At 38.6% G+C, this 26201-nt stretch overlaps 1 protein-coding gene across 1 annotated transcript in view; it reads right to left on the reverse strand.

Moving 5' to 3' along the window:
* Positions 1 to 26201, reverse strand: part of TTLL5 (tubulin tyrosine ligase like 5) — a 120343-nt gene that overhangs the window by 67053 nt on the left and 27089 nt on the right. Inside the window, exons 13-29 of the mRNA XM_065751986.1 lie at positions 23714 to 23795; positions 22384 to 22445; positions 21568 to 21659; positions 18815 to 18856; positions 17092 to 17205; positions 16604 to 16695; positions 15971 to 16033; positions 15080 to 15118; positions 13957 to 14102; positions 12341 to 12623; positions 9775 to 9895; positions 7416 to 7562; positions 5227 to 5327; positions 2615 to 2748; positions 1924 to 2031; positions 1397 to 1548; positions 1138 to 1315 (exon numbers count right to left, since the gene is read on the reverse strand). Of these exons, the coding sequence (XP_065608058.1) occupies positions 1138 to 1315; positions 1397 to 1548; positions 1924 to 2031; positions 2615 to 2748; positions 5227 to 5327; positions 7416 to 7562; positions 9775 to 9895; positions 12341 to 12623; positions 13957 to 14102; positions 15080 to 15118; positions 15971 to 16033; positions 16604 to 16695; positions 17092 to 17205; positions 18815 to 18856; positions 21568 to 21659; positions 22384 to 22445; positions 23714 to 23795 (1956 nt within the window). The remainder of the gene's footprint in view (positions 1 to 1137; positions 1316 to 1396; positions 1549 to 1923; positions 2032 to 2614; positions 2749 to 5226; positions 5328 to 7415; positions 7563 to 9774; positions 9896 to 12340; positions 12624 to 13956; positions 14103 to 15079; positions 15119 to 15970; positions 16034 to 16603; positions 16696 to 17091; positions 17206 to 18814; positions 18857 to 21567; positions 21660 to 22383; positions 22446 to 23713; positions 23796 to 26201) is intronic.

Genomic DNA, 26201 nt, shown 5'->3' on the forward strand with positions numbered 1-26201 from the left:
AAGTCCTCTGGGGAATGAAGTTCTTCTTCTCTTCTGAGAAAGGTATACCTGGAACTATCGATGATCCACAGAGCTGGAGCATTAACTCTAACTCTAAATGCACTACATGATGTTATGATGTGGAATACCAGTACCAAAAATCATAAAACCATGACACTGTGTGTTCTAGGGAGAATACAGCCTTCTATTCTGTATAGCATTTTCCCTATATGAGCTTTAAGCAATGCCAAATTTACACTGTCTTCAACATAATGTAGTTAATTGCACACATGCCAGAGAATTTTGGCTAGCTGTTACACATGTTAAACCTATAATGATTGTCCTTCAAAACAAATGGATTCCTTTAAACACGCTATAAAATTGAGAAGTCTGATTTATTTTAATGCTAGAGAATTTGTCTTTATATATACAGCAGCCCTAGTGAAAATGTGCTGATGCAGAACTCAAAGCAAATATCATTTCAAAGAAAAACATGTTACCAGGACCATGGCTGTTAGCTTGCATATGGTTTCCAAAACTTTCTGAACAGATTACTGTGTGCATCCATAAACCTCTAGTTCTTCTACCTTCCAAAATCCTAACAATCTAAAGTTACATTGCTTAACTATGTTCTAATCCCAGAACAGCAAATGATCTTATTTTTAAGATACTCTGGTATGGCAACAATCCTGGAAGATCCTACAGAATGAGATACAATACAAATCCACACAGATCTTCCATTTTAAGGGATCTTGGCACACCTTTAAGCATTCAACAATTATGAAATTTGACTAAGAGATTTCACTTTGAGAGAAAAACAAGAAACTAAGAACCACACATAGACAGAAAAGATTTCTGCTAACTGAAACTACACTGAAATCACTAAACAAAAAAATAGTAATACAAACAGGAGAAATACATAACACTTTATTTCCCAGCTTTTCCAAAAACAAGTTCAATTCCCTATTCATCTTTTCAGTAAAAGGGCAGATTCAACAAACAAGGGCTGCTTCATGCATTCCTCCTTTCCATGAGAAATTTAGCACCATTTGAACAAGACTCAATTCTAGAAATGTAATATGTGTTCTGGAAGAGGTGGGATTTTTACAAAAACTTCATACTGCATTAGCCAGTCATTAGGCAACACAGAACATTCACCTGCTTTTGCAGAGGTTGATCGGGACAGTCTTTGGCTGTAGATCTGAGCAGCTCTCTGAAAAGATGAGAGTGGGCCAATGGCACAGATACCAGAATGATGTAACCCTGCAGGGCTAGAAGCCTCACTGGACACTGGGTTTATGAAGACAGAAGAGCAGTCAGTGGCTGTGCTCTGGCTCTGGGAGGAAGGCAGGGAAGATGAGGAATGAATCAGTCTTAGACCAGTTGGAGGAGATGGCAACGAACAGCAATCAGGCACCTGTGGATTTCCAGAGGCTGCAGGTTGAGATGGTAACTGGGAACTGGTACTTCTCCGGAACGTGGCACCAGAAGCAGAGGAAGAAGCACTAGGAGGGCAGTACCGAGGTAATTTCACATCAGCATTTAAAGAGAAGGTGGATCTTTCTGGAACTACAAAAAGACAGCAAGCACACCACATGAGAGATAGTGCTTTTGAGGTCCTTCAGATAACAATTTGAGATACTTTTGTTCATTGACTCGCTGAAGACAAGTGACCTCATCTATAAGTAAAGAAAAGAGGCAGCTCTACATGAGAGATATCTTCTTTCAGTGCTCGTCATATCTAGATTTTTCTCCACAAAAGAGCAGCTAACTCACTCATACTGCTCACCCTACAGTATTTCGTGGGTTTAAAAGAAAAAGATGCACAATATTCCCCAAAGCTGGTTTGAACTCACAGATTCTAAAAATTGTTTAAATATGTATTAAAAACAGTATATGCATTCATTACTTTTTCTTGACAATAAATGAAGTCTGTTTACTTACAGGTTGATTTCACTTCTTTGGGTTTACAGCCTCCTCCTTCTACAGGCAGATCTGCAACTGAACTTCTGGGTTGATCATAATTTACTTTCTTCATCACCTCAGGGTGGTCTGTAACAATTAGGAATTAGAAGTTGGAATAAGACTGCAGAATTAAAACCTTTTAATAATGAACTTTCCTGCTAATATTGTAGACCATGAAACAATATTGATCATATTGTACTGTCACATACAGCAACAAGGTGGACTAGATGTGAGCAGCTAATACTGCGCTTCCATCAACAGAATGCTTCATTAGATTTAAATGTGCAGACTCCACCCTCCATTTGGTATGATCACCATAGGCAGCACAACTGAATAAGTCTTGGTTTCTCTCATCTCTTACTTTGATTACAGGATTTCAACATTTCTGATTTCAGTATCTTTAGATTTCCACTTCTGATATCAGTCACAAGTCATCATATTTAGAGTTCCTTATAAAGGCTGGTCCTGTTACATACCACTCCACTGAAAGAAGTCAGGGGTGTACCTACCCTAGTCTTTAAAGCAAGGAATCACTGACAAGGAAAAAAAAACAAAAAACACACAACTTCCAGAAACCTGAATAACATTCTGGATTAGTCTTTTTCTATAAACTGAAGTGAAATTGGATTAGTCCGGGCAACATAATCTCAAAATTGCCTGCAACACTTACCCCCCTGAGATTGACTCTCTAACTGGTTACTGGTGTCCCTGGGTTTTGCGGTCCTGGAGCTTGATCCTAGGAAGACACTGGCTGACTTATTTTTTTTTGTGTAAAATGTCAGCACTTCCTCCAAGTCTTTCTCACTACAATAAGGAGAGAAGAAAAGACCTAAATGAAGACTCTTAACTTTTCTCTCTTTATGTAACGATCAAGGAGTAAGGAGGCTGAAAAGGAAAGTGGGAAAAATGTGAAGCCACACAAGTTGTTTGCATAGTTTTGCAAGAACGGAAGGAAAGGAACAAATCAGAGTTTCCCACTAAAATGCCATTCTTTTAGGAAGTAGAAAATTCAAGGGACCCAGGAATATTCTTCAGATAAATAAAGACCAAACAGAAACTCCAAACATGCTGAGAACAATTAGCTCAACAGGAAAGATTATATTCTTAGCTAAATTAGTCAATCTTTTTCAGGTGCTCTCTAGGACAAGCAGCTATCATATTCATGAGAGAACTTGTCTCAGACTGTTTTAAGGTCATCATTAGCTTCAGTAAAAATGAGGGGTGAAGGAGAAGGAAAGAGGGGGGAAGAACTTGTTAATTAGCCAAAACTGCAAGACAAGCAACAGTCACAATATTTTTGTGAATCTCACAAACTTGCATGTTTTTCTTTCTCATTTTCTTGATAAGAATAAAGTTTAATTGCCCATGTCCTAAGCCTCTGTGTCCCAAGCTAGCATTACTTAGCAATTCAACTACTTAGTAGTGCAAGCTGAAACTTTCTAAAAATCTCTATACACACATAACAAGTTTTCCTTCCGCTGTTGCCTCAGCATTATTGAGCATACAGAACACAAAATTAAGTAATGCCAGCAACACTACTAAAAAATATAACAGGAATATAAGTTTGCATAGCAGCAGCTATAATCCTTCGAAGTGTACTCTACACATCATTCTTGTACTAATCTCAGCTACCCTGAGCTTTGGTAAAAAGCAGTGTCTAAAAGCTGGCCCCACTGGAGTCTGCGAAGGTTACCTTCTCTCCAAAAGCAGTAATACAGTAAAGAGAAAACATAAGAATGAAGAATTTCTGGTGGAGAGATGCCTTCATATTTAAGTGAATTTACCAGCACATGTATTTACTTTTATGCTGCAATGAGGATGTATACAAGCACGGTTGAAGCATTAAGTGAAATATATCCATGAAAATATCAAAATTACAGAGTGAATGAGACAACTTCGATTGTATAGTAACATTTATTATCTATCATCTCCAGTATTGCACTCACTATGCTGCAGAACAAACACTCAAAGTGAAAAACTGTTCCCTTTCCTTCTCTGGGAAACCTATTCCAACGCCTTACCTCCTAACATCTAACCTAAATTTCTCCTCTTTCAGTTTAAAACTATTCTTTCTTCTATATCACTATCAAGACTGTAAAAAGTCAATCTCCCTCCTGTTTTTAAGTTCATTTTAAGTACTAGAAGGCTGCAATGAGGTCTCTCAGGATTCTCCAGACTGAATAAGCCTAGATCCCTCAGCCTGTCTTTGTAAGAGAGGCGATCCAGGCCTCTGAGATTGTGACTCCTCAATTTAGCCGTGAAGATTTATGTATCACTTACTTCAGATCAGTTACTAAAAATACTATCCAAAGAGAGGAAAAGAAAAAAACAATGTAATAACTGAAATTGCGAAAATGATGGAAGCAGTAACTTTCAAGTTTATTAGAGAAAACTGAAGTGCATTAAAAAGGCAGATGAACTCTACCTGTCCAGATAGTAACTAAAGACCCTGCCAATATAAGCATAGAACATACAGAATAACAAAAAAAAAAGTCAAAAGGAATCAAATTTTGTGCTTGAGAATCAGAGGCTTAAGGAAGTAATTCTGGGTCATGGAACAATTTCAGACCTCTCTGCAGTAAGAGGGGCTATAACATTATTTTTTCCACACAGTACTACAGGTCACAAAGAATATATACCTATTTTCAAAATACATTTTCCAGCAGACTCGCCTAAATCAGTCAGATCAAGTTCTGAGCGTATATAGGAAAAGTTGTATTTTCTCTCATTAAAGTAACTGCTCACACTGAACTGCTTTAGCAAGCCAAGTAAAAGGCTAGGATGAAGATAGTCTAATTCCCTTCCTCCCTCATCTCAGTATCATCCTGGAGGGTTCACGAAGAGAGGTAGAATGCACGTAAGTTGGTTTTCTGAGAGCAGAATCTTGAGAGCCAGACAATTGTTCAACCACAGCCATTCAAGGCCATCTGAGAAGCAGCTCTAATTTCATTCTCCTTCCATAAAACTTCTAGTGTTACAGGAAAGTAGACCACAATGCTCATCAGCATTAGGTTGCAATTTACTGAGATCTGAGCAACCACTGCTGTTCTTTGAGGACCTACTTAATAATCAAAACATTTATTGTATGTCCTTCTCTACAAAGCAGATACTGACTCTACAAGTATTTGCTTGCTGGGAGAGAGAGAAAGAGACATCAAATTCTCTGTCCCCCCAGCATAAGCGGGAGCAGGCACTAAGGTCAGTAAGGATACCTGGAGGCACAGTCCCATCATCTTCAGGGTTGGGAGATCATCAACCAAATGGAATAAAATCCACTCCTACCTTGCTCTAGTAATAAAGTTCTGAAAATCTTCAGGATTCACTCCCTCCTCTTCCTCTTCCTGTTTCTTTTTGGATCGCTTCTGAATCATCTGTTCTGTTTCCTGTGAATAAGCAGCATTAGTCTCTCTATGAAGTTATTCTGTTCAGTGGCATAGTTGTCATGCAGAGAAGACAAAATGTAATTCCTTGAGATCTAACAAAAATATCAACTCCGAAGTTAAAGACATTTATAACTTGGCTCTATCTGCAGCACAGAGAGCCCCAGAGACAGCACACTTAAATGTACGCTAATCTCATTCATCTACTTGACGTAACTTATTAGAACTGACTTGCTGAAATGATGCAAAAGCTTAAACATGTGCTCCCGCATCAAATATATCCTTCACTAGGACACAAGAGAGTATGGAGGGGACATAAATCATTTTTTGCAAATATTATATCTCCCTTCTACTTTTTCAGAAAGAGAGTTTCTCATAATAACTTTTATTTGAGCATCTGCCCCATAAAGAATCACAGAATTGTAGGGGCTGGAAGGGACCTCTAGAGATCAGAATCCAACCCCCAATAAAATACTCAGGAAGACAGAATGACAAATGTAAAATTATATTGCAGAAACTCAATCAAGAATGTTGCAGAAGGTAACCATATTTTATACTATAAACTAAGAGTTCTCCTCAAGTTAAACTACTCCATCCTGCAGTAAATTGTTTAGGTCTTAACTACATACAAATAATAATCTATAGCAAAAGCAAAGAAAGTAAAACAGTACAGCCTGTGGCAAATATGTACTTATACACTAGAATATGCTGTAATAAAAGATGATAAACCTTTGTGAGAATGTGAAAAAGCTATCAGTTATAAATGATCTTTACATTTTACACTAGTAGCACTTGCTGGCATTAAAACTTGTATTGATACAAACACTTCTGTTAATTCAAAACAAAAAAAAAACCTACAGACCTGCCTGAAATTCCAATATCAACATATATATTTTATTTAACCAGACTTCACCTACTGCTACTATAAGTTCTCCTAGGACAAAAGGGTCAGTATATCTTGTGAAAGACAATTCAAGAGGGAGAAAAAGCTACTCTGGAATATGCCTCTCCTCTTCACTACATAAGTAGAAGTCCCAACAATATTGATATGTTATTTAGTTTGTCAGAGGCAGTTTCTTTTTTTCTTCTTCTGTGTGATTACAGAAGATGCATAATAACTGGTAGGAGTCCCCTGCTAAATCTGAAGTTATGAGTGAGAAAAAGTCTGTATTTCGGAATCAGACATCAAAAGCTTGTAGCCTCACTGTCTCTCAAAAGATTAAATATCTATGCTCTAAAACCTCTAGTGATCTGTTTACACTTGTTTTAACTAAGAAAATATGTTTTCTTACTGATTTATTTCCAGTAACACAGCGTTATTTTGTGAATTTACTTGAGAGAAGAAAATCATAATGTTTGAATACAATTTGAGTGGAAATCATATCCAAAGCAGTTGTGATTTTCAGCCACTGCAGAGCCACCAGAGCACACTGTGGTTCTCTTAGCACAGTAATTCACTGAGTGTTAGGCATACAAGACACTCCCTGGAATAGATTTGTTTAACACCAGCCTTGCTTTGACAGATCAAGTTACCAGATGTCAATTCCAACCAAGTACTGTAACTGAATGACCTTTACTAACTAGGAGCTTAGAGGGCTGAGTGCACAGCAATCTCTGAAAGCAAAATTCAAACTACCCCTGTTCCAACACTGAAGAAATGCTAGGGGACAAGGGAAAGGGGAAGCTGTATTTTAAAAACTTTTTTCAAAAATTTACAAAATATTATCATGAAATCACTAAGCTAAGAAGTAAATCTGAAGAAGCAAGAATAATCTAAATTTGGAATTCTCTTAGTCACTGACCACGTAGAGATTTATCTTATAGAAATCTAGATGGTTAGCATTCCCTCAGCATACTAAATGAATGCTAAAGTACATTTCACATACTGTACTGTATAAAAATTCTTTATCTCTATAGAAGCATAATGAAAACAGGGAGAAATGGGAAGAGGCCTTATGAAGCACTAAAACCAAAGACAAAACAAAGAAAAAGAGAACTACCAGTTACAATCTTTCACTGATTTTTTTTCTTTTATGCACAAGATTACTGGACTGTTGAATAGAATAAGCTACCAGAAGAATAATTCATCACCTTGTTATAACAGAATATGAACTCGCCCAACTGGTGAGCCAGGATGCGACGGCGATCATTTAGCCCCAAATGACGGCTGGGGAGCAGCATCCTCAAGGACTGCTGAAGATTACTGGCAGCTCGCTTCAGAAAGTGTACCACTAGCTCCTGCAAGCAAGGAAAATGGAGTTAACAATGGATCAGCTGAAAGATGTGGAGAAAAGGCAACAGAGGTGCTATAGTAGTTCCTGACTGGCAAAAACTTAAGGTGTTGTCTGTCAGTTGTCAGCGAAGATCTCGGGACATTTTGTAACGTGCATTTTTAATACAGCCCTACAAATCCTAGACTGTGGAGAAGAAGGATGTTGTGCCTTGTCTGATGAGGGCCAGAACTGAGAAAGCTTGATGAGTGTTTGGGAAAAAAAACCCACAAAGCAGCAACAACATAAAAGAACCTATAAAGTCCAACACCTCCAAAACACAAACTGTAGCATGTTAAAGAAGGTTGGTGATCAAATTGTGTAGCATTTTATGTGTTAGCATAAAACCCCCTCAGCAATACCACAGTGAAGGGGTTCTTGGTCAGGTATCTCTACTACAGTGATGTAACCATCACTTTTCATATATACATTATCACCACAGCTTCTCCATCTACAGACACGTAATTCTAATTCCCCAACCAAGCAGGATCAATGTCTGTATTTGCACCTTATTTGGGCAAAACATATGGTGAGACAGATCCTAAGACAAGGTGCATCCTGTGAGTGTTTTGAACCCTTTCTGTGTCACCTCTGGATGTGCTTTGGGTTAGGAGCACTACTAATGCATAAAAGAGCAACCTCATACACAAGCTAATGGATTCCACAGGTCATCTCTCACTGCCACTACTCCAGGTTGGTTATTTTAAATATTTGGTTTTTTTGTTTGCTTGTTTGTTTACAGTATAGCAGACAAAGTAACTCTGAAAAACTCAGTTTTAATTTCTCCTTGGAAAGAGCAAGAGTAACATTTTCCACTGAGTCAACCAATTACTCCCAACAGTTCAGTTTTTACCTCTTTTACAGTTCAATTTTATCTCTGAATTGTACTGGCTCTTTCCCTGAAACATGCATTCAGCAAGAACATTCGTTTGCAGAAAGCTAAAGAGCCTGCCACACAGCACTCTTTTAGGGAAGTATTATGAGGGAATCTGAGCTTGTTGCAATATTTAAAATGCATATATACTAAATACAGGACCTTAAAATACTGCCTAGAGAAATGTATCAAATGGCTTTAAAAGAAAAACAGAACTAACAAACTAAAAACAACCCCCAAAATACCAGTGCTTAATAGTAACTTCCTTTTCTCAGTACCTCTTACTTTCTCTTCACTATCTAGAGCACACGTGACACTCCTAAAGTACAGATGCCTGCAATTAGTAGAATAGTACAGAAGTGAAAAAGCTTAACAGGGTACTTTCTTTATTTGAGTGGTTGTATTTTTATTTTATTTGGTAATGTCATAGTAGCATGAATTAGATACTGCTAAGTAATGTTAAGGAATCTTAGAGATGTTCAAATGAGAGATGAGATCCAGTGAAGAAACAGAAAGATCTGAGAAGCTCAAATGTCAACCACACGTTAGTCATCTAGAGTCTACTCTGACACTGCTCAGGTGTCAGCCAGCATTCCTATCTTGTCAGTACTATATTTTAACATACAGATAACTAGACAAAGATGAGCAAGTACAGTCATAGAATCTTAAGAGTTGGAAAGGACCACTGAAGGCTATCTAGTCCGACCTCCCTGCAATGGACAGAGACACCACAGCTAGATCAGGTTGCCCAGGGCCTTATGCAGCCTCGCCCTGAAAGTCTCCAGGGACAGGGCATCAACCACAACACTACTTGTTCCAGTGCCTCATCATTCTCACTTTTCCTTATATCCAACCTAAATCTACCCTCCCTGAGCTTGAAGCAATTACCCCTTGTTCTATCACCACAGACCCTGCTAAAGACTCCGTTTCTTTCTTTCCTGTAGCTTCTCTTTAGATAACAACAGGCTGCTCTCAGGTCACCTCAGACCCTTCTCTTCTCCCTGCTGAGCAGCTCCAGCTCTATCAGCCTGTCCTCATAGGAGAGGTGTTCCATTCCATTCGTTTTTGTGGCCCTTTTCTGGATATGCTCCTATACATTTGTGTCTCGTGTACTGAGGATTCCACACCTGGATGCAGTACTCCAGGTGAGATCTCATCAATGAAGAGTTGAGGGGCAGGACTGCCTCCCTCAACCTGCTGGTCATAAGGTACTTTTGGACTTCACTTCTTCCAAGGATCAGAACTGATCTCAAAGCTATGGACAGATTTTAGCTGGACTTCTCTAAGGTAACACAAAGCTTCTTACCATTTGCTCATTCTCTTTGGCAGCCCAGGTGGCATTCCGGAACTTGTCACCAGCATCCTTCATCAACCGCCGCTGAACATGCTGTAGATAGGCAGAGAAAGCCCTACGAGCCTGCACTTTGCTGTGGACCAGAAGCATCACAGTCAGCCACTCAGAGTAGTAATGGAAAGAATTACAGCTGTCAGGCATAGTTTGGAGAGTATATTCAGCAAGAACCTTGCAGGTGCAAAAATACTGACACCTGAGAAAAAGAGAATCACTTCACCACACCGGTATTCCCAAGTAGATCTTCAGTTCACAAAGATAGGGCACAGTTTCAGAGATACAAGAGACAGAAGATGCCCTCTAACTTCTAAGACCACTACAAAAAATGGAGCGCTCTCCTTGCCTTCTCACATCCATATCAACTCTCCTCCAAAAGTCAGTATCACAAACATCAGTAAAACTGAATTTTTAAACCCAGTTCAAGGCTCTCCTGGACCTTCATCTTCACAAGCATTTTGAACACAACAACAGACCATAAATTAAATAAAGAGTTTAGCATCACTGCCAGAGTTCTAACAAAGGCCATGCAATTCCCATTGGAAATGACAGAATTAAATCTGTGAAAGTAAGCTTTTCCCCTGCTGGTCCAAGGACAAAGGCCAGATTTCATTGAGCAAGGCACCACTGAAGAAAGAACAAACATCAGCAAAATCTGCTGTGCAGCTGGCTGAGCATGTTGGGAAGCTGTGAGCACGAACTGAGGAGAAGACCAGGGCGAGACAAGGAAAGACACATTGATTATTATTCCCTCACAATAGCATATGCATCTGTTGTGAGAGAAATTGCTGAAAACTTTACTTATTTCTGCTCAGTGTCATCTTTGTCTAAATCCTCCAACATTCTGTTTCCTCCTCAGTCTATTCTTCCTCATAGTTTCCTCCAGTGTCACCATAAACTGTCACTTACATTGCCAAGCATCATTTGTCCTTCCATTTCATAAAAAGGCAGAAGAAAATGGGCTTTAGTGTCAGTGACTGATTCCCCTTCTATTACAGGCAACATCAATATTTTCTAAAAAATTATCACATTTCATCTTAAAAAAAAATAATCCTACAATCATGAGATTCTTCAAACCACTACTTTTCTGAAATGGTATTCCAGAACTCACTATTTCACTAATTAGGAACCTTCTATTACCATGCAGCCTAGCTTCATTCATGGATAGTTTTGATTTGCTTTCTGTTTCTCCAGCTTTGTCCTGTGGGCTGGTTTCTTTTGGATGAACGGGCCTAGTTTCTTTTGGATGAAAATGTCATTACTTCAGCTCCCTGGTCTGTTGACATGGCATCAAAGCTTCCATCAATGACAGATCAGATGGGGACAAGCCCAGCACAGTCCTGAAACATGAGGTCACCACAAGCCTTACACACTTCTGCGGGGGGAAAATCCCAACATCACTGGGTGCTAAGCAAGATTCTGCCAGGAACAGCAGACAGAGCTTACATTCCTGGCAGAAGTCAGTTCTATATATAGGTAGATGACATAATTGCTATACCCATCCTCAAAAGCACTTCAAAATCTTCTGTCATAACAGCTAACATTCTTGCCAGAAGAAAAACTTAAAACAATTCCCTAATCCATTTGATAATTCATAAATCCTTCCAGAAAATAATCTAAGAAGGCAGATACAAGCAACATTTTTTCCCCCCCTCTACCTTTGCACATTTTTCACACAAAGCAATATTTCTTATGTCTGTGTAGGAGGGCTTTTCATATTCTAGATGTATAAGCACTCCTTGTTCTAACCCTTCTGCAAATAGCCACTTTTATCAAATGCATTTAAGGGGAAGACCACTCCTCTATAAATGTCTACTAGGACCTGGACTGCTGTTTTTCTATACATTCTCCTCCAGTACTACCACACTTTTTCAAGCAGCTGAATCATCCATCTGCTGCTTCTCAGTCATGCTCAGCAGCAGGCAATAAGACACATCAGTAACTTATTGCTCTCAAATGACCTTTGTCTTGCTCTCAGGAGGTATAGACTCTGAGCATCAGAGACAAAAATGACATCATCCAAAATATAAGCACAACAAAGAGAAAAATATATTTTTATGGAGAGGTAGCACTGAGGCATACTTTCCCAACCTTTCTTGAATATACATATATAACATATAATATAACATATAATATAACATATAAAGGCTGCAATTTCTTCAAAAATACAGAGAATGAAAAGACACATTTTAGAATTCAATAGCAAGCATCTTATATTAAGACAAAAGCATTTTAGAAGCCCAAGTTGACTAAAAGAATATCTTATGTCATCAGATTAAAAAAACACCAATGAAAACTACAGTTTGTGCTTTACACTAATCAGGCATTAAGTAAACTGTCAACCTTTGCAACCATCTCCCTTCTGTGCCAACTATTTTAAGCTCACAGACAAAAATCCAGGCCCTTTAAGCCCAGTCTCCTCTAATCTCCTCACTCTCATTCGTAGTGGGGCACACGTGTATATCCTTAATGTTTTTATATTAGCTGACAGTGAAACTCAAAGCAATATACAGAAATCTCTCACCTTAGATTTCCACTTTTTTGAAGAATCTGCAGCAAGTTAAACTGAGACTTTGAGCCTGTCTTTCCAAGAAATGGCTCTCCTCCATTTCTTGTTTTCTTGTCAAGTTCTTCTGGCAATCTTTCCTTATTAGCAATTTTCAGGTCAGAGAGCTTTGGCTCACTTTTCAACTGGCTGTTTGAAAGAGAGCCAACAATTCCATCCTGCTCTTCATCTTCATCTGCCACCTCCTCTTCCTCTTCACCTTCTGTATCTGTGAGGGACAGCTTCGTTGTCTGTGATATCTCTGTAGAAAAGAAAAACTATTCTGTATCAAGCTGTGGGGACTGTCCTACTATAAATATGCTTAGGTTTATTCTTGAACTCTTCCACCAGAACAAGAGAACATTATTTTAGAATAGCAGGATAACTATTGCTGCCTTTTATTATTCTTTCTGGCTTCCATTTACATATCAAACAGCTAAATAACTTCACTTCACAAAACGATAAATAAAAGAACAGTAGTTCCCTGTATTTCATCCTGATACTTCAGCAGGCCTTGAGTTCACATATACGTTCACCTTCTGGATTTTTTATTTTTTTTTTTACTTTCACACGTGCCAATAAAGATTACATATTTTAATATAGCTCTGTAAGTCATCATGTAACACACAACCTCTCCCATGGCAGTCGGTATCAGGTAGCTACTAGAAAGGGTTAGATAAAGGCTTAAGGAACAGTCACTTATGAAGATCATTCCCCTCTGTATCCTTTTAAGTCTTTTTCACATTGGTTTGAATAAAAAGCATTTCTCTCTTTCCAAATGCTTACAGTCAATTCAAGTGTAGTAAATCTAGCCTGGAAGGCTATAAGTTTTCATTTTTCTCTGAAAAGCTGGAGAATGATGGAGACACATAATACTGTAAAATACAACTACAAGCTCACATCCAAGAAAATACTGACTACATTTAGATATGTAGAGATATGAATAGTGGGAATGAGATTCTTAGAATTATAAAACAGTTGAAGTTGAAAGGGACTGTTAAAGGTTATTTCATTTCAAAATTCCAACATGGCAGGGACACATGCAACTAAATGAGGCTGCTCAAAGTCCCATCTAGCCTGACCTCCAACACTTCCAGGGTGGGGGAATCCACAACCTCTGAGCAACCTGTTCCAATTCCTAATGACCCAATTAAATCTATTTAATCTAAACCTACCTTTTCTTAGTTTAAAACCATTATCCCTTGCCCTGTCACAACACACCATGGTAAATGGTTTCTCCTCATCCTTCTTTCAGATCCCCTTAGGTATTGAAAAGCTGCTATAAGGTCTCCTTGGAGCCTTCACTCCCATAGGCTGAACAACTGCAACTATCTCAGCCCCACTTCGAAGGAAATGTATTCCACTACTCTGATCAGTTTCATGACCCTGACCATTTTCTTGACACTAAGAAGGCAGGAAGCCCAGAAGAATAATAAAATGAAAATTATTAACCCATGAAATACAAACATCAACCCTGAATCCCCTTAGGAACTACAATAGCTAGAACAACCAACCCCATTCACACAGATTTCAAATAAAAAAGCTCATGTGTTTTTTAGGACTTGATGTTCATCTAACATTCTAGCTGTGCATACCTGATGACCTTGTTTGTGCTGCTCTAGCTTTGAGATGACATCGCCGGCGCTTCCGTAACTCTAGTGAAACGAGCTTTCTTTCATAAAAGTGAAAGTGAGAGTCTACAGCTTCCAGATTCGTATCCAGCCTTCCATTAAGATCTTGTCTGGAAAGTATAACAGGAAGACATACTTAAATGATCTTCATACCTCTCTGATGTTACAAAGAAACTCAGCAGACTACATTTTTTCAAGAAATGGTTTTCCTGACACGACAAAAACAATCACTATCAGTCTAGATTTGCTCCACTTAAACCTTACAAATGTTCAGACCAAATCTTTCAAGTACTACACAGAACATCAGCTCTCAAAAGCTCCAGACTCATCTATCCAATGTCTTGCTTTTTCAGCTCAGCAGCATTTGTCCAATATACAGCAGCTCAAGGCACAATTAGTAAGGAAAACTGAACTGAACAGTATGAGTACAAAACAATGGAAGGAAGTGCAAAGAAAGCACGTGGACCTTTCCCCTGACTGCAAAACCTTCTAAGTGGATAGCTTATTCTTCATTGTTACACCAGAGACAAGAATTTAACTAACATAATCTAGGGGAAAATTGACAATCTTTCTACAAATTCAGCAAAGGAGAAGGATCTCAGCCAGATTCCATTAAAGAAAAAAACATGCTAACTTTCTAGCATTAACAGAAAGACCCAGCAAAACGATCTTCACAATGTAAGTGTGAATATCCACAGAAAATTTCTGTTGCTGTATTTATCTTCTGGAACTAGCAAAGTGAACATATGGGTATATGAAGTTCTGAAACCTCACATATTATGGAATCTTTTAAAAGAGACTGTGTAATACTGGGCATAGTACATGAGAAGTGCCAGAGTAACAAACCTAACGAAGAGTGATTTTAAGGTCCAGTGCAACAAAAACATTAGTTCTCCTGATGTTGGGACACAGTTTCCTCACTGTATTTACTTTATAAAATTGGTTATGAAAGGTGGGAGCAATGCAACTCTTTCCTATTTCAATTGGTTTGGGGTAGAATAGGTGTTGACCCAGGACTTAGAAAGCAAACCTATGAAAATCTAGATTTAGAATAAATTCTAAAAATTCAAATTATTTAAGCATTTACCGAGATCTTCCAGTGATGAAGTCTCCTTTCATCTTGTCCCTAAGAAGGGAACAAGGGCAAAAATTATTTTTCATTCTTGACCATTGACTCTATTAAAAAGCCTCCAAAATCTATTATATATAAAATGCAAAGACCAAATTCACAGAATTCCTTCTTAATCCTATCTTAAAGGAGGATAAAAAGCTCTAAAAGAGAAACTGTGAGCAAATGTTCTAAAAATGATGCTTACATCTTCCTAACTCAAATGGGGGATGTCATCACTTGCCACTAGCTTCTAGAAACATCCCTGAAATTACACAGCAAAATATCGTACAGTGCAACCTTACCTTTCTTCTGTAGTAACTTTACTGCAGAACTCAGGTAAGAAAAACTGTGGAAGAGTATGCATGCTAAACAACGAAAGTGCATACAGCTCTCAACTGAAGTTCAACTAGCAGGCAGCATGACTCAAAGCGCAACCCAAGGAATGAGGCATCAAATCATGCTTGCATATGTCAAGAGACAGGGATACTAAACCTCTGGAATAAATTTTCAGTGTTGACATGAGGGAAAGTTAAGATAGGAGTTTAAATTTGAAACAAAAGGTAAACAAGGACCACCTATAATCTCCTCATGAAAAAACATTAGTACTTTGAGGTTTTACATGTCTAGAGTCATCTCTTTACTTCCATGCCTTTTACATATTGTCCTTTTACCCTTGGATTCAGAACTGAGACATGCAATAATGAGAGAAATTTCCACAACAACCAGAACACTAGAAAAGAGATGTACAACTATTACTACCCTTATAAATCACAGACTGATGTTTATGACATTGGATGAGTGAACAATCAGTCCTTTTCATGTTGTTTATGTCCTCTGTCTCCCTCCCAAACCCAAAAATCATTCTACCTGTCCTGAAAGAGACGCGTAGCCAGCATGTAATTCATTGATGTCTTGTACTCTAAAAAGGATCTAGAAAAACGAAATATAGAATGTATCAAGGTAGAGCTCCCCATATTGAAAGACACTATACAGAAAAAAAGTAATCTATAAAAAACATCCCAGAACAAGTTGATTGAGACAACATGCTGTACCACAACAGAAAATAAATGAGGAGAGATATCAATCCTCAGACGAAATTCCTGACGAGACAAGAGACACGAAGAAGCATTGCACACCGGAAAGGAAAAAAGAAAGCGTAATATAGTATCACTCACTCCTGAATTGTTTATGGCCCAATGAGAGAGTACACAGTATATGTAGCTGTAGGATGTAAAAGCAGATAGCAGCAATAAGTAATTTAAAGAGAAGACATTTTTATTCTGACAGAACAGCAGTATCAGTATCTATGAAACAATGTTTAATAGCCTTCTGTAAGGTGCAATTAGAGAAAGCAGCAATAATTTAACAGCAATTCTACCAAAATCCTTGGTACACTCTTGACAGCTAACCACATTAAACTACACATACCTAACACAGAATATTCCTCAACAGAAAGCGCTAGTGTAACACTGAACCATCCTAATGGATTTTGATTCTTACCCATAAAGGTCCCATGTTAATGGAGTAGGGAATATCCGGATGAAACCTCCTCTCCGTTCATTCTCATCTCTGACACGACGAAGAACTTTTACCTTGGAAAAATAAATAAATAAAGAAGAAAATAACTAGAGCCAGCAAAATAGATGCAGTGGAAAAAGAATCCTAGAAAAATCCCTGAACTTCAGAGGATAAAAACGATATCACTGCAGTCCTTGGGGCGAAATGGGTATGTACGACATACATCCTTAGGCAATTTTATCTTGTGTTTAAATTCCAAAGGAGTCTACCATGGCCTGGATCCATACCATGTATGCCTGGCTCAACTGAGGGCAAGGGGCAGCTCCAACAGTAGAACTCAGCAGTTCTGTTCCAAAAAAATTGTACTTCTGTCGTGTTTTCATACATGTCCACTTGCTCTTTGCCGAGAAGTGATCCCACACATGGTGTGAAAGCCAAAGTAAACAAAATATATTTAATAGCTCACTTACCTCCTCCATGGAGAGACCCAGAACAGTGCTTCCTTGCCTTCCTGTTGCTTTTTCCCTGCCTGAGGACATCAAGTTTTTCATTTCAGCATCACTGGCAGAAAGAGGACGGGTACGCTGCAGAGAGACAAAGTGAATAAAAATTTTCCCTTCCTTTAACAGATTTCTTAAAAAAAAAAAAGTTACATTCAAACTCTAGGACTCCATTTCCAGGAGAATCTACAATCTAGAGTATTATGGCCAAAATTCAAACTGATGCAGTCCACTCTTTGAAGAATCTTTCCCCAGTGGGCACTAACTGTGAGTATTCATATTCCTAGTTCTGAGCAGAACAGAATAATTCAGACACCATTGCTACTATTTACACTCCTAGCCCATTCAGGGAAAGCATGAGACATACCCAAAAGCACCGAAGTCAGGATTCACACACTCAGCCCCTAAGCCCAGAAAGATCCATGCCCGAAGGATAATAAAGCCAACATTCACATTCATAGTCCCCCAAAAAACACTGGGGTTCACACATCAATGGTATTACAAACACGATTCTCTGTCCCTGTTGTGCTGCTATGCCAGGAATACAGAACTGCAATTCACTGATAAGATAAAGTTGCAGGAAAAAACATGAAAAATTAAATTTAATGCCCATTATTACTCTACTGCTGGCTTATCTGTATATATATGTGAATTTGTGTTTTCTATTTACATATGTATATACATTTAAAGAAGAACAAGGAGAAGAGTGAAGAAAATAAATGATTTCCAAGATAAATCGATCTGATGAGCAGTTGTAATAAATTATAACAACAGGAATTCAAAACATCCCCAGATTAGTAGGATTATACGTAGATTGCTCTGAAAGTAAGGCCTCTTAATTCCATGGAAACCACAACAGACACCCACAACAGACACAAAGAGCGCAAGAACTCTATTTGGTAAAGCAAATCTTTAGCTACAAAACACTAATTTTCAGCATAGTCACTGCCATTAGATACGCTTTTTCACCAGCAATGAACAAAAGCCTGCTTGCCACTCTTGTAAGCATCTGCACCAGCAGAGGTGACCCACTGTCACTGCTGAAATGCACCACCCACTACCTTACTGTACTCACATCCACTGTTCGGTCTCTATAAACCTTCAGCAAGCATTGACAAAAGTCAGTGGGTGACATTTTTTCCAACTATATGAAATTCTTGCTTTTGACCCAGCTTATCTTTAAAAGTATAGATAAATCCATGCACTTTGATTTAATCTCCAAATTCTGCAAGCATCTCTGGTTCCCACATCATGACTCTCATTATACTAATCACTGACAGCAGTTGGCACAAAGATCTTTCCTATTCTCTGTGAAACCTCATTATTCAGTCACACTTTTTTCTGCCAGTCGTATCTTTTCTCATAGCCTCAGCTAAACTTGTACTGAATGACCTAAAATGGCAGCCCACGGAACAAATCTGGATCTCAAGACAATTCCATCTGTGCTACCTTCCTTCCTGCTGGGAAACCACAGAAAATTAGAATGAATCATCACTACTGTGCTAGTCCATGAAGCCCAGCAGCAAAATAACGCCTACCAAGTCCCCCACACAGCCAGGTGCTTAGAATTATAATCTAACATTGATTTGTCCATATGGATTGCATGGAGGGTGGCAAGACTATTGTACAAGGTGAAGTCTGAAACGGCATTCTTTATGTTGATGAAGGAAGATGAATTAAATCCACTACTTACCAGTCTAGTGTTTGTTGGCTGGGACTGTGCAGACACAGGACGCTGCAAGAGACACACAGAGGGGAAAAATAAAACCTTGTATTCTTCAAAACACTATCATCCCTGCCTGAGTTGCAGAGGAGCAGTGAGTGCCCTGAAGCAAACAATTATAAATTAAGTCCAGAGAAATAGCTAACAGCTTCTACTTTCTTTCAGATCATGCTCATGTCCACCACAAAAATATCCTACCCCTGTTCCAGAATACAGCACTAAATTTAGACAACAATTATTCACAATGCATCTGGACATATACATAATTTTCAAAAGCACAAGCACACACACACAAAAACACTCAAAAATAGGCGAAGTCAACTCTCAAGACCAAAATCTGTATTTTTCTAAGATAAGAGCTACCTAGAGGAAAATACTTATTAGCTACTTATTGAGAAGAAACAGTTGCTGCCAAGCAGAGCTGTCCATAGAACAGACAGAAAAAATTGTAAAAATCTTGATTCCAGATCTTTATTCCAAGTCTTGTGGAGAAACAAGATGTTACTTCACATTCTAGTACATATGCAGAAATGTGATCAGAATGTCAAAAAGTACCCGATATTACTTAAAAATTCATTTGGCATCAGGTCTACAACTAAGACAAGTCTGACAGCAGCAGTATGATTGAAAGAAAGCTATTACCACACGAGCTTACATTCTTCCTGCCTTTGGTGGCATTCAGGCCACTTTTTTCCTCTTTAGTGCTCAAAAGTGTAAGAAAGGATTCTCAACAGATGTATCTACCATTTGTAGCTGTGCTACTGCCAAGTTTGTTTCTATAGTTGGTCTATACAAAACACATCAATGTTCATTTATTAAGATTAATCGAAAGGTTTTGGCCCAAATCAACAAGTTACAACGGAAGCCATTCAACTGTTCATTCCTCTAGAGGAAGAAACACTCAGAGAGACAAACAAAAGGAAACACACAAGAAATTTGCAGTCCAGTAAAACTCAAGAAACAGAAGTCACTGTAACTACCTCATGACCTGGAACATAAGGCTTTCTTTCCCAGAAAGTGATTTTTGTGATGATTAAAGAAGGAATTTTAAAAAATAATTTACAAGTAGTCTTTGCAACCAAGAGTAGGTACAGAAGTATGAAAGATTCAACTAAACCTGAGATAAAACACATACAAAGAGCAGGCCACAATATTTCAGAAGCACAGAAATATCTATAGATCTAATTATTCATGGGATTTCCACCTAGGTTCTTAAAACTATCACAGAAAGCTATTCCCTGTAAACATATGTGAAATGGACAAATGTCCCAAAAGAAACTTTACCTTGTGATCACTGCTCTATCATATGAATCGTAGCATATTTCAACTGTCCAGGCCTCAAGAGCCATTTGGAGTTCTCAATCAAAACGAATCTATAAAATTTAAGGCCTGCTGAAAATTCAGTGATTCCTAACAGCTCAGTTTTCTGAGAGTACAGCTATTTGTTCCAGATAAAAGATTTCAAGCCATCATGATCTGATACAGTTACTGTATCAGAGAGAAGAGCAGTCACTTCCCTCTTTTGGAATGGTTCTTTACTTATCTGACATACTTATCTGACATAGAGAGCACATTTATTTTGAGAGGTACCTATAAAACTGACCATAAGAGGTATCTATAAGAGAGAGGTATCTATAAAACTGACCTCAGACAGGTTGAGCCAGGTGCTCAAATGTCACCTACCAACTATTCACACTTCTCCCTAGTGACTCAAAATCCCAAGTTTTCAAGAAGCGAAGTGTTAAAGTTTCTATAAGTTTCCCCATTACCAAAATGGGCAGTGTATTGGTACTCCATCACTGGATGAAAATTACTTTTCATTTTCTAATTGAGCTTGAGTTAAACAGCCATGCTGCATGTACCTCATAGAACAACGCATATCAGATGCAGAGAGCATCATGATACACTTCCTGTCTACTTGCCTTGCAAAAAAATCATACGAAAATTCGAAGAAGATGGGGAATCTCCCTTCTTCTTGTGGTTGCTCCACTCTCATGGATATTTATGGGACCCATGTGGTGCCAGGTGATAGAGAACAACTGCTCTTCACCATTATAGTGCTCAGAAAGTGCTATCTCAGCAGAATAAGTAACAGATAATCACAGAAAGCCACATGAGGTTTGAATCCAAGGATCCAATGGAAAAAAAAGGAGAAATTCCACAATTATATGGGTAAGAAGTTTTAAATTTCAAATGCAAAACCTCTTTCTTTCTAGAAGGTCTTAGAAGACATTCATAAAGCTCTAGGGTTCTGGAATCTTGTTGCTTACAATAAAATTAAAATGGGTACACTGACATCATTGAGCTGCATTCTGAGGCTATTCTGTAGTTCTACTGGAAATCCAGATAACCTCACCTACTGAAACGGTTTGAGTCAGAAGGCACCTTAAACAATATCCAGTTCCAATGCCCCTTACAGGAGCAGGGACACCTTTCACTAGATCATGAAGCCCAGAGCCTCATCCAGCCTGGCCTTGAATGCCGCCAGGGATGGGACATCCACAGCTCCTCTGGGCAGCCTGTGCCACTGCCTCATCACCCTCATCATGGAGAATTTCTTCCTAATGTCTAATCCCAAACTACCTTCTTTCACAGTAAAACCATTATCCCTTATCCTTTTGTCCTTGTCCTCCTCTATCCTCAATTTCTCACCTTTGAGACAAATTCAATGAGAATTACTTTACTGCTACCTTCCTCAGCTCTGGCATGTTGAAGTCACTTACCTGCAGCTTCTGGTATGGATTTCTCCTGACAGATTCAGTTGAATGATAAGCAGTTCGGCTTGATCGCTGGCCTGGATCCTGACATACAAAGCCTGTGGAGATCAGGATACCAATGAGAGCCTATTGACAGGTAAACTCTGAAACACAAACCTAGCACTCCTGCTAATAATTTCAGTCTATACATAAATAAGCTTCTTGTCACTGCCTAAAGATCCAAAAGGCATTTTTGGAAAGAAAAAAAACAGCAAAACTCACTCCAAAAGCAACTACTTAAATCAGAAAGTTGGGTTGCAGAATATCAGATACTGTCTCCCTCCCTCAAACAGCTGAACAGTCTACTTGACGACAGTTCTATCACTTTTAGCAATAGAGGTAAGATGCTTAAGTAACTTAAACAAGATGTACTATGAATTTCTAATGGTGCAGTGCACTAAAAAGTCACGCAGTGGTCACAGCCTTGGCTTCATTTCTACAGAGCATAAACAGAACTCACACATTCAACCTCAAAGTACACATATACTGATTCTGAGGAATAAGCAAAAGCCACTTCCTTAAGACAAAAAGAGTAGTGTCTTAAAATATCCAAGTATAGACTCTTAATATCACCTAAACAAAAAACAACTAGATTTACATTCTAAAGCTGAAATGTCCACATATTAATTCCCAGTGCTAAATGTTGTTGCTATCCTTAACAAGGATTTTCCTCTATCATAGTAATCTAATAACCTAATATGCTTTCTAACATGTAGCTCATTAACATACTTTCTATTATTTTTAGATGAAGGAAAGATTCAAAAAGCTATTTGTTACACTCACCTATGAGGGTGAACATATCTGAGAGCATGCTTGCTTTGATCTTGAGATCCAAAGGTGCATCACTACCCCACATGCAACAGAGAACAAGCAGAATTATTTGTCTGGTTTTCAGTTGGAGAAATACATCAGAAGACAAGATGCATTACAATAAATTTTCTTCATATTAAGTCCTTAACATAGACATAATCAATATGTGAGGAAATCTAGGGGGTTCACACGCATAAATAAGCACCAAACAGTAACAGATTAAACTATCTCTGTTTCTAAACACTGCATCTATTGATTTTTTTTATTTTTTTTTTTAACATTACACAGCTTTTGTCTTCCAATGCAGAAATGCTCAACCTTCTTCTAGCTCTGCTTGGCCAGAAACATAATTGAATGCATTATGCTGCATTTCATTGAATGTTTCCATCAGAATTCTCAAAAAACACAGCAACCTATGCCTTTTCCATGTAAAATCATGAAATCTGACAGGTTAGCTCTAATGGATGGGAAAAAAACAACTAGCAAACGTGAAAGACATGAAGAGATCAGATAGGAAACAAGTGATAAATATCACTAATTTTTCCAACAGACATAAATGAACAAAATTCAGATCAGACAAATGAAGTTAAGTTTTCTTGGGAGCAGAGAAATCAACTACTTTTTACAGTACAGCAAAAGATGGCAACAACTTGGACAAAAAGACTGACAATCATAAAGCAGGGCAAAGGACGCATACATGAGTTAGAGTTCTAAGTAGGAAAAATAATCCATTGTGTACATATGAGCACAGGCCAAAAAGCCTGGAAATTAAATACAGTGGCACCTGAAAACTAAATGGGTACTATGGAAGCTTCATTAGAACATAAAGGTCAGAGTCAGGGCCAAGACAGCTCTCATACTGTGAATTTTAGTGAAAGAATACTAGACCAAAAATGCAAACCCAAGAATAAATCTGCATACACAAGTCATGTATAATGGCTGAACTCTGCTTTGACTCCAAAATCTTAAAGCATCTACTTGGCCAAACAGACTTAAATCCCACACAATAGTCTGGAAAGATTCAAGCTTTTTCTATGATGGGAGATTATGAAGCGTTAACAATGATGATGGACTGTAGAGGAGAAATAATTAAAAAGAAAATGGAATCCCAACTGGGTTCTTTCAAAACTTTTTGCTGCAGTGAGTTTATTTCAGCAAAGGGAAAAGCAAAGAACTGTTCCATCAGCTGTTTGCTGGAAGAAATACTCCACAGTCCTCATGAGATCATGCTGTCCTAGGAGCACAAGTTGCAAGGCTGACCACCTTCAGCAACAGTCATAGCTTCAACGTGGAAATCACTTACCAGGCCAGCGATGGGGATAGGTTCACTTCCAACAGCCAGGGCTTGAGAGTATCATCAATGAGGACATCAAAGCCATACAGCTCTGAAAACATAGCAAGCACTGTAAATTTACATTACAGCACCTTTAAACATCCAGATACATTCAACATTAGTTTATATCAGGTCATTTCTATCTACACCATTTATGTGAAATCCAGTGAACTCTCTAGGGCTTTGTAAGTAACATTTCACAAGTGGGAAGTTTCACTCCCTCAGAATTCAAATTAAATGTACTCTGTAAGGAAAAGAGAGAAGCATAAAATAAGTGTAGGAAAACGTTATACAGAAAAATGAACTCTCTGCCATACACAAACTTCAGTTCATGCAGAATTTGTTTTTACATAGAGTTGACACAAGGCACAGTAATCCACTCTGATTTTTTCACTGGATCCCACAAACATCAAAAGTTTTCATCCCCATATTCAAGGTTCCAGCCAGCCATAGAAAACTGTATCTTGAAAGCATCAGCATCGTTCCAGTTATTCCTGTATGTTTCTCTGCAGTATTCTCACAAGTATAAAAGAGTGTTCTCTGCAGCTTCACCAACATGGATTACCTCCCACAACTCTTCATCTCTTTGACAGTTTCCCTACGTTATAGTAAATCACTGTAGAAATATTAGCTTCTAAAATGTCTCTCTCCTTCATAACATATTACATCTGCTAGAAGTGTTCTGCCCCGTGCAGGTCATAACAAAGCCAGCTTCCCATTCCAAGATGGATTTCACTGTTTTGCTCTATACACACAATCTCTCTAGTTTGGATTGAGTTGCAAGAAGGACACCACACAAAGACAACTGTAAATCAGAAGCTGGCATTAATGCAATTCTCTCTTCCAGCATTAAGAAATACAGTTAATGACCCTGAGCGCAACTTATGCACATTTTTTCAAAACACCACAGAACAGGGTATTGGCAGAGAAGAAGGATTTCCATGGAATCAACTGGTTCCCTAGTGCCTGAAGTGGAAGCCGAAGAATTTATTTGCCATGCTGCTTCCCTTAAATTCTGCTTCTTGACTTCTGTCGCCTGCCTGATGCTCATGCTGGCTCCAGAGAGCTGGACTGCCTGACAAGATCTTCCTAAGCAGAGATCTGTACGAGAGCTCAAGTAGCTTATGATAGGAAGATAAAGAGCTGCAGGGAGGGACTTGGAAGGGGAAGAAAAGGCAGTAGGATTTGAGAGTGTTGCCTGCTCACTTTTCTAGACACTGTAGCCAGAGAGTGAGTAGAAAGCAAAACAGCAGAGTTAAGGAGTTGGTTCATTCCAAAGAAATGAGGCTGAATCTACATTTGGCTCTCTTGCTCCCCAGACTGGGAAGGCTGCACTGTAGGAAAAAGGAGGAGGTTGGGATTATGTGAGTAAACGTTAACAAAGCATTTTGTCCAAAAGCAACTTCTGATGCTTTTAATACATTACTTCAAAAGACAATCCCAGGTTTAGTGAAGACCTGTGACTATCACTGCACAGCAAACTCCAGTAGATAGGCAGTTCATGCCCAAGGCAAAGAAGCAAAGAGTGGGCCTATGTCAGCTGCTGGCCTGCAACCTCTCAGCCCCAGTCAGGAAGCAAAGCATTTTGTTTTGACTAGCTTACACTTCTTTTGCTGCTGGCCATTCTCTCCTTTTGTCCCTCAAAGGACCTTTGCTAGTAATCTACTTCCTCTGTCTTAGTCATTCTCTCTCACATTTTCCTTCTTTCCAAGTCACCTGTTCTTTGACCCTCCCTGTTTCCCACCCCAGTAGTCCTAATTACTCACTCACTCAATCCACTGTTACAAATACATATAGGTTACCTGTGTAACTTGGCCAATCCTGACTAAACTGTTGGTGGTACTCCATTCCTTTGTGAGTGCCTTGTTTATCAGGACAATAATGTCCTCAGAGCAATGCCATCAGCTTAATTCCATTGCTAAACACAGGTATCTAATGTCACCTGCAATGCCTTAGAGTCTCCTAGTTAGACTCCACTGCCATTCCACAGTGACTAAAGTCTCCTAAGCTGTACCTGCAGTGCCTAGACAGATGAGTTTGCTACTTTATGGCAAAAGCAGCAAAACATCATCTACATTATGACAAATGTATCAGGTCCCCATATTTGGCATAGCACAAAGGGTTCTCAAATCTGGCTGAAATGCTATAGCACAAACAGGAGATTAATTACCTGTATTCCTAATTATCGTAGTAATGTCTCCTTGGCATTCTTTCACATGTGGAAAATGCACTGCTTAGATTAAGAGCAGAAGTAGTATGCTCCCACTATGAAACTCAAAATTATGTGCAGGCAAGCACAAAACACGTAGAATCACATAAACATAGCAAAGGCCAGAAGTATAGCCTCTGAAGTTACCAGTTTCAGCAAGACTGCCAATTTCTTCTGTAGAGGGTAAAGAAAAAGGCCAAATGAGCCATTGCCACATCAGGCTGCAGTAACAGTAGGTTTACAACAAGC

The sequence above is a fragment of the Cyrtonyx montezumae genome, unplaced genomic scaffold, assembly GCF_038088225.1.
Source record: "Cyrtonyx montezumae isolate F1298 unplaced genomic scaffold, pur_monq_1.0 scaffold_10, whole genome shotgun sequence".
Classification (NCBI taxonomy): Eukaryota; Metazoa; Chordata; class Aves; order Galliformes; family Odontophoridae; genus Cyrtonyx; species Cyrtonyx montezumae.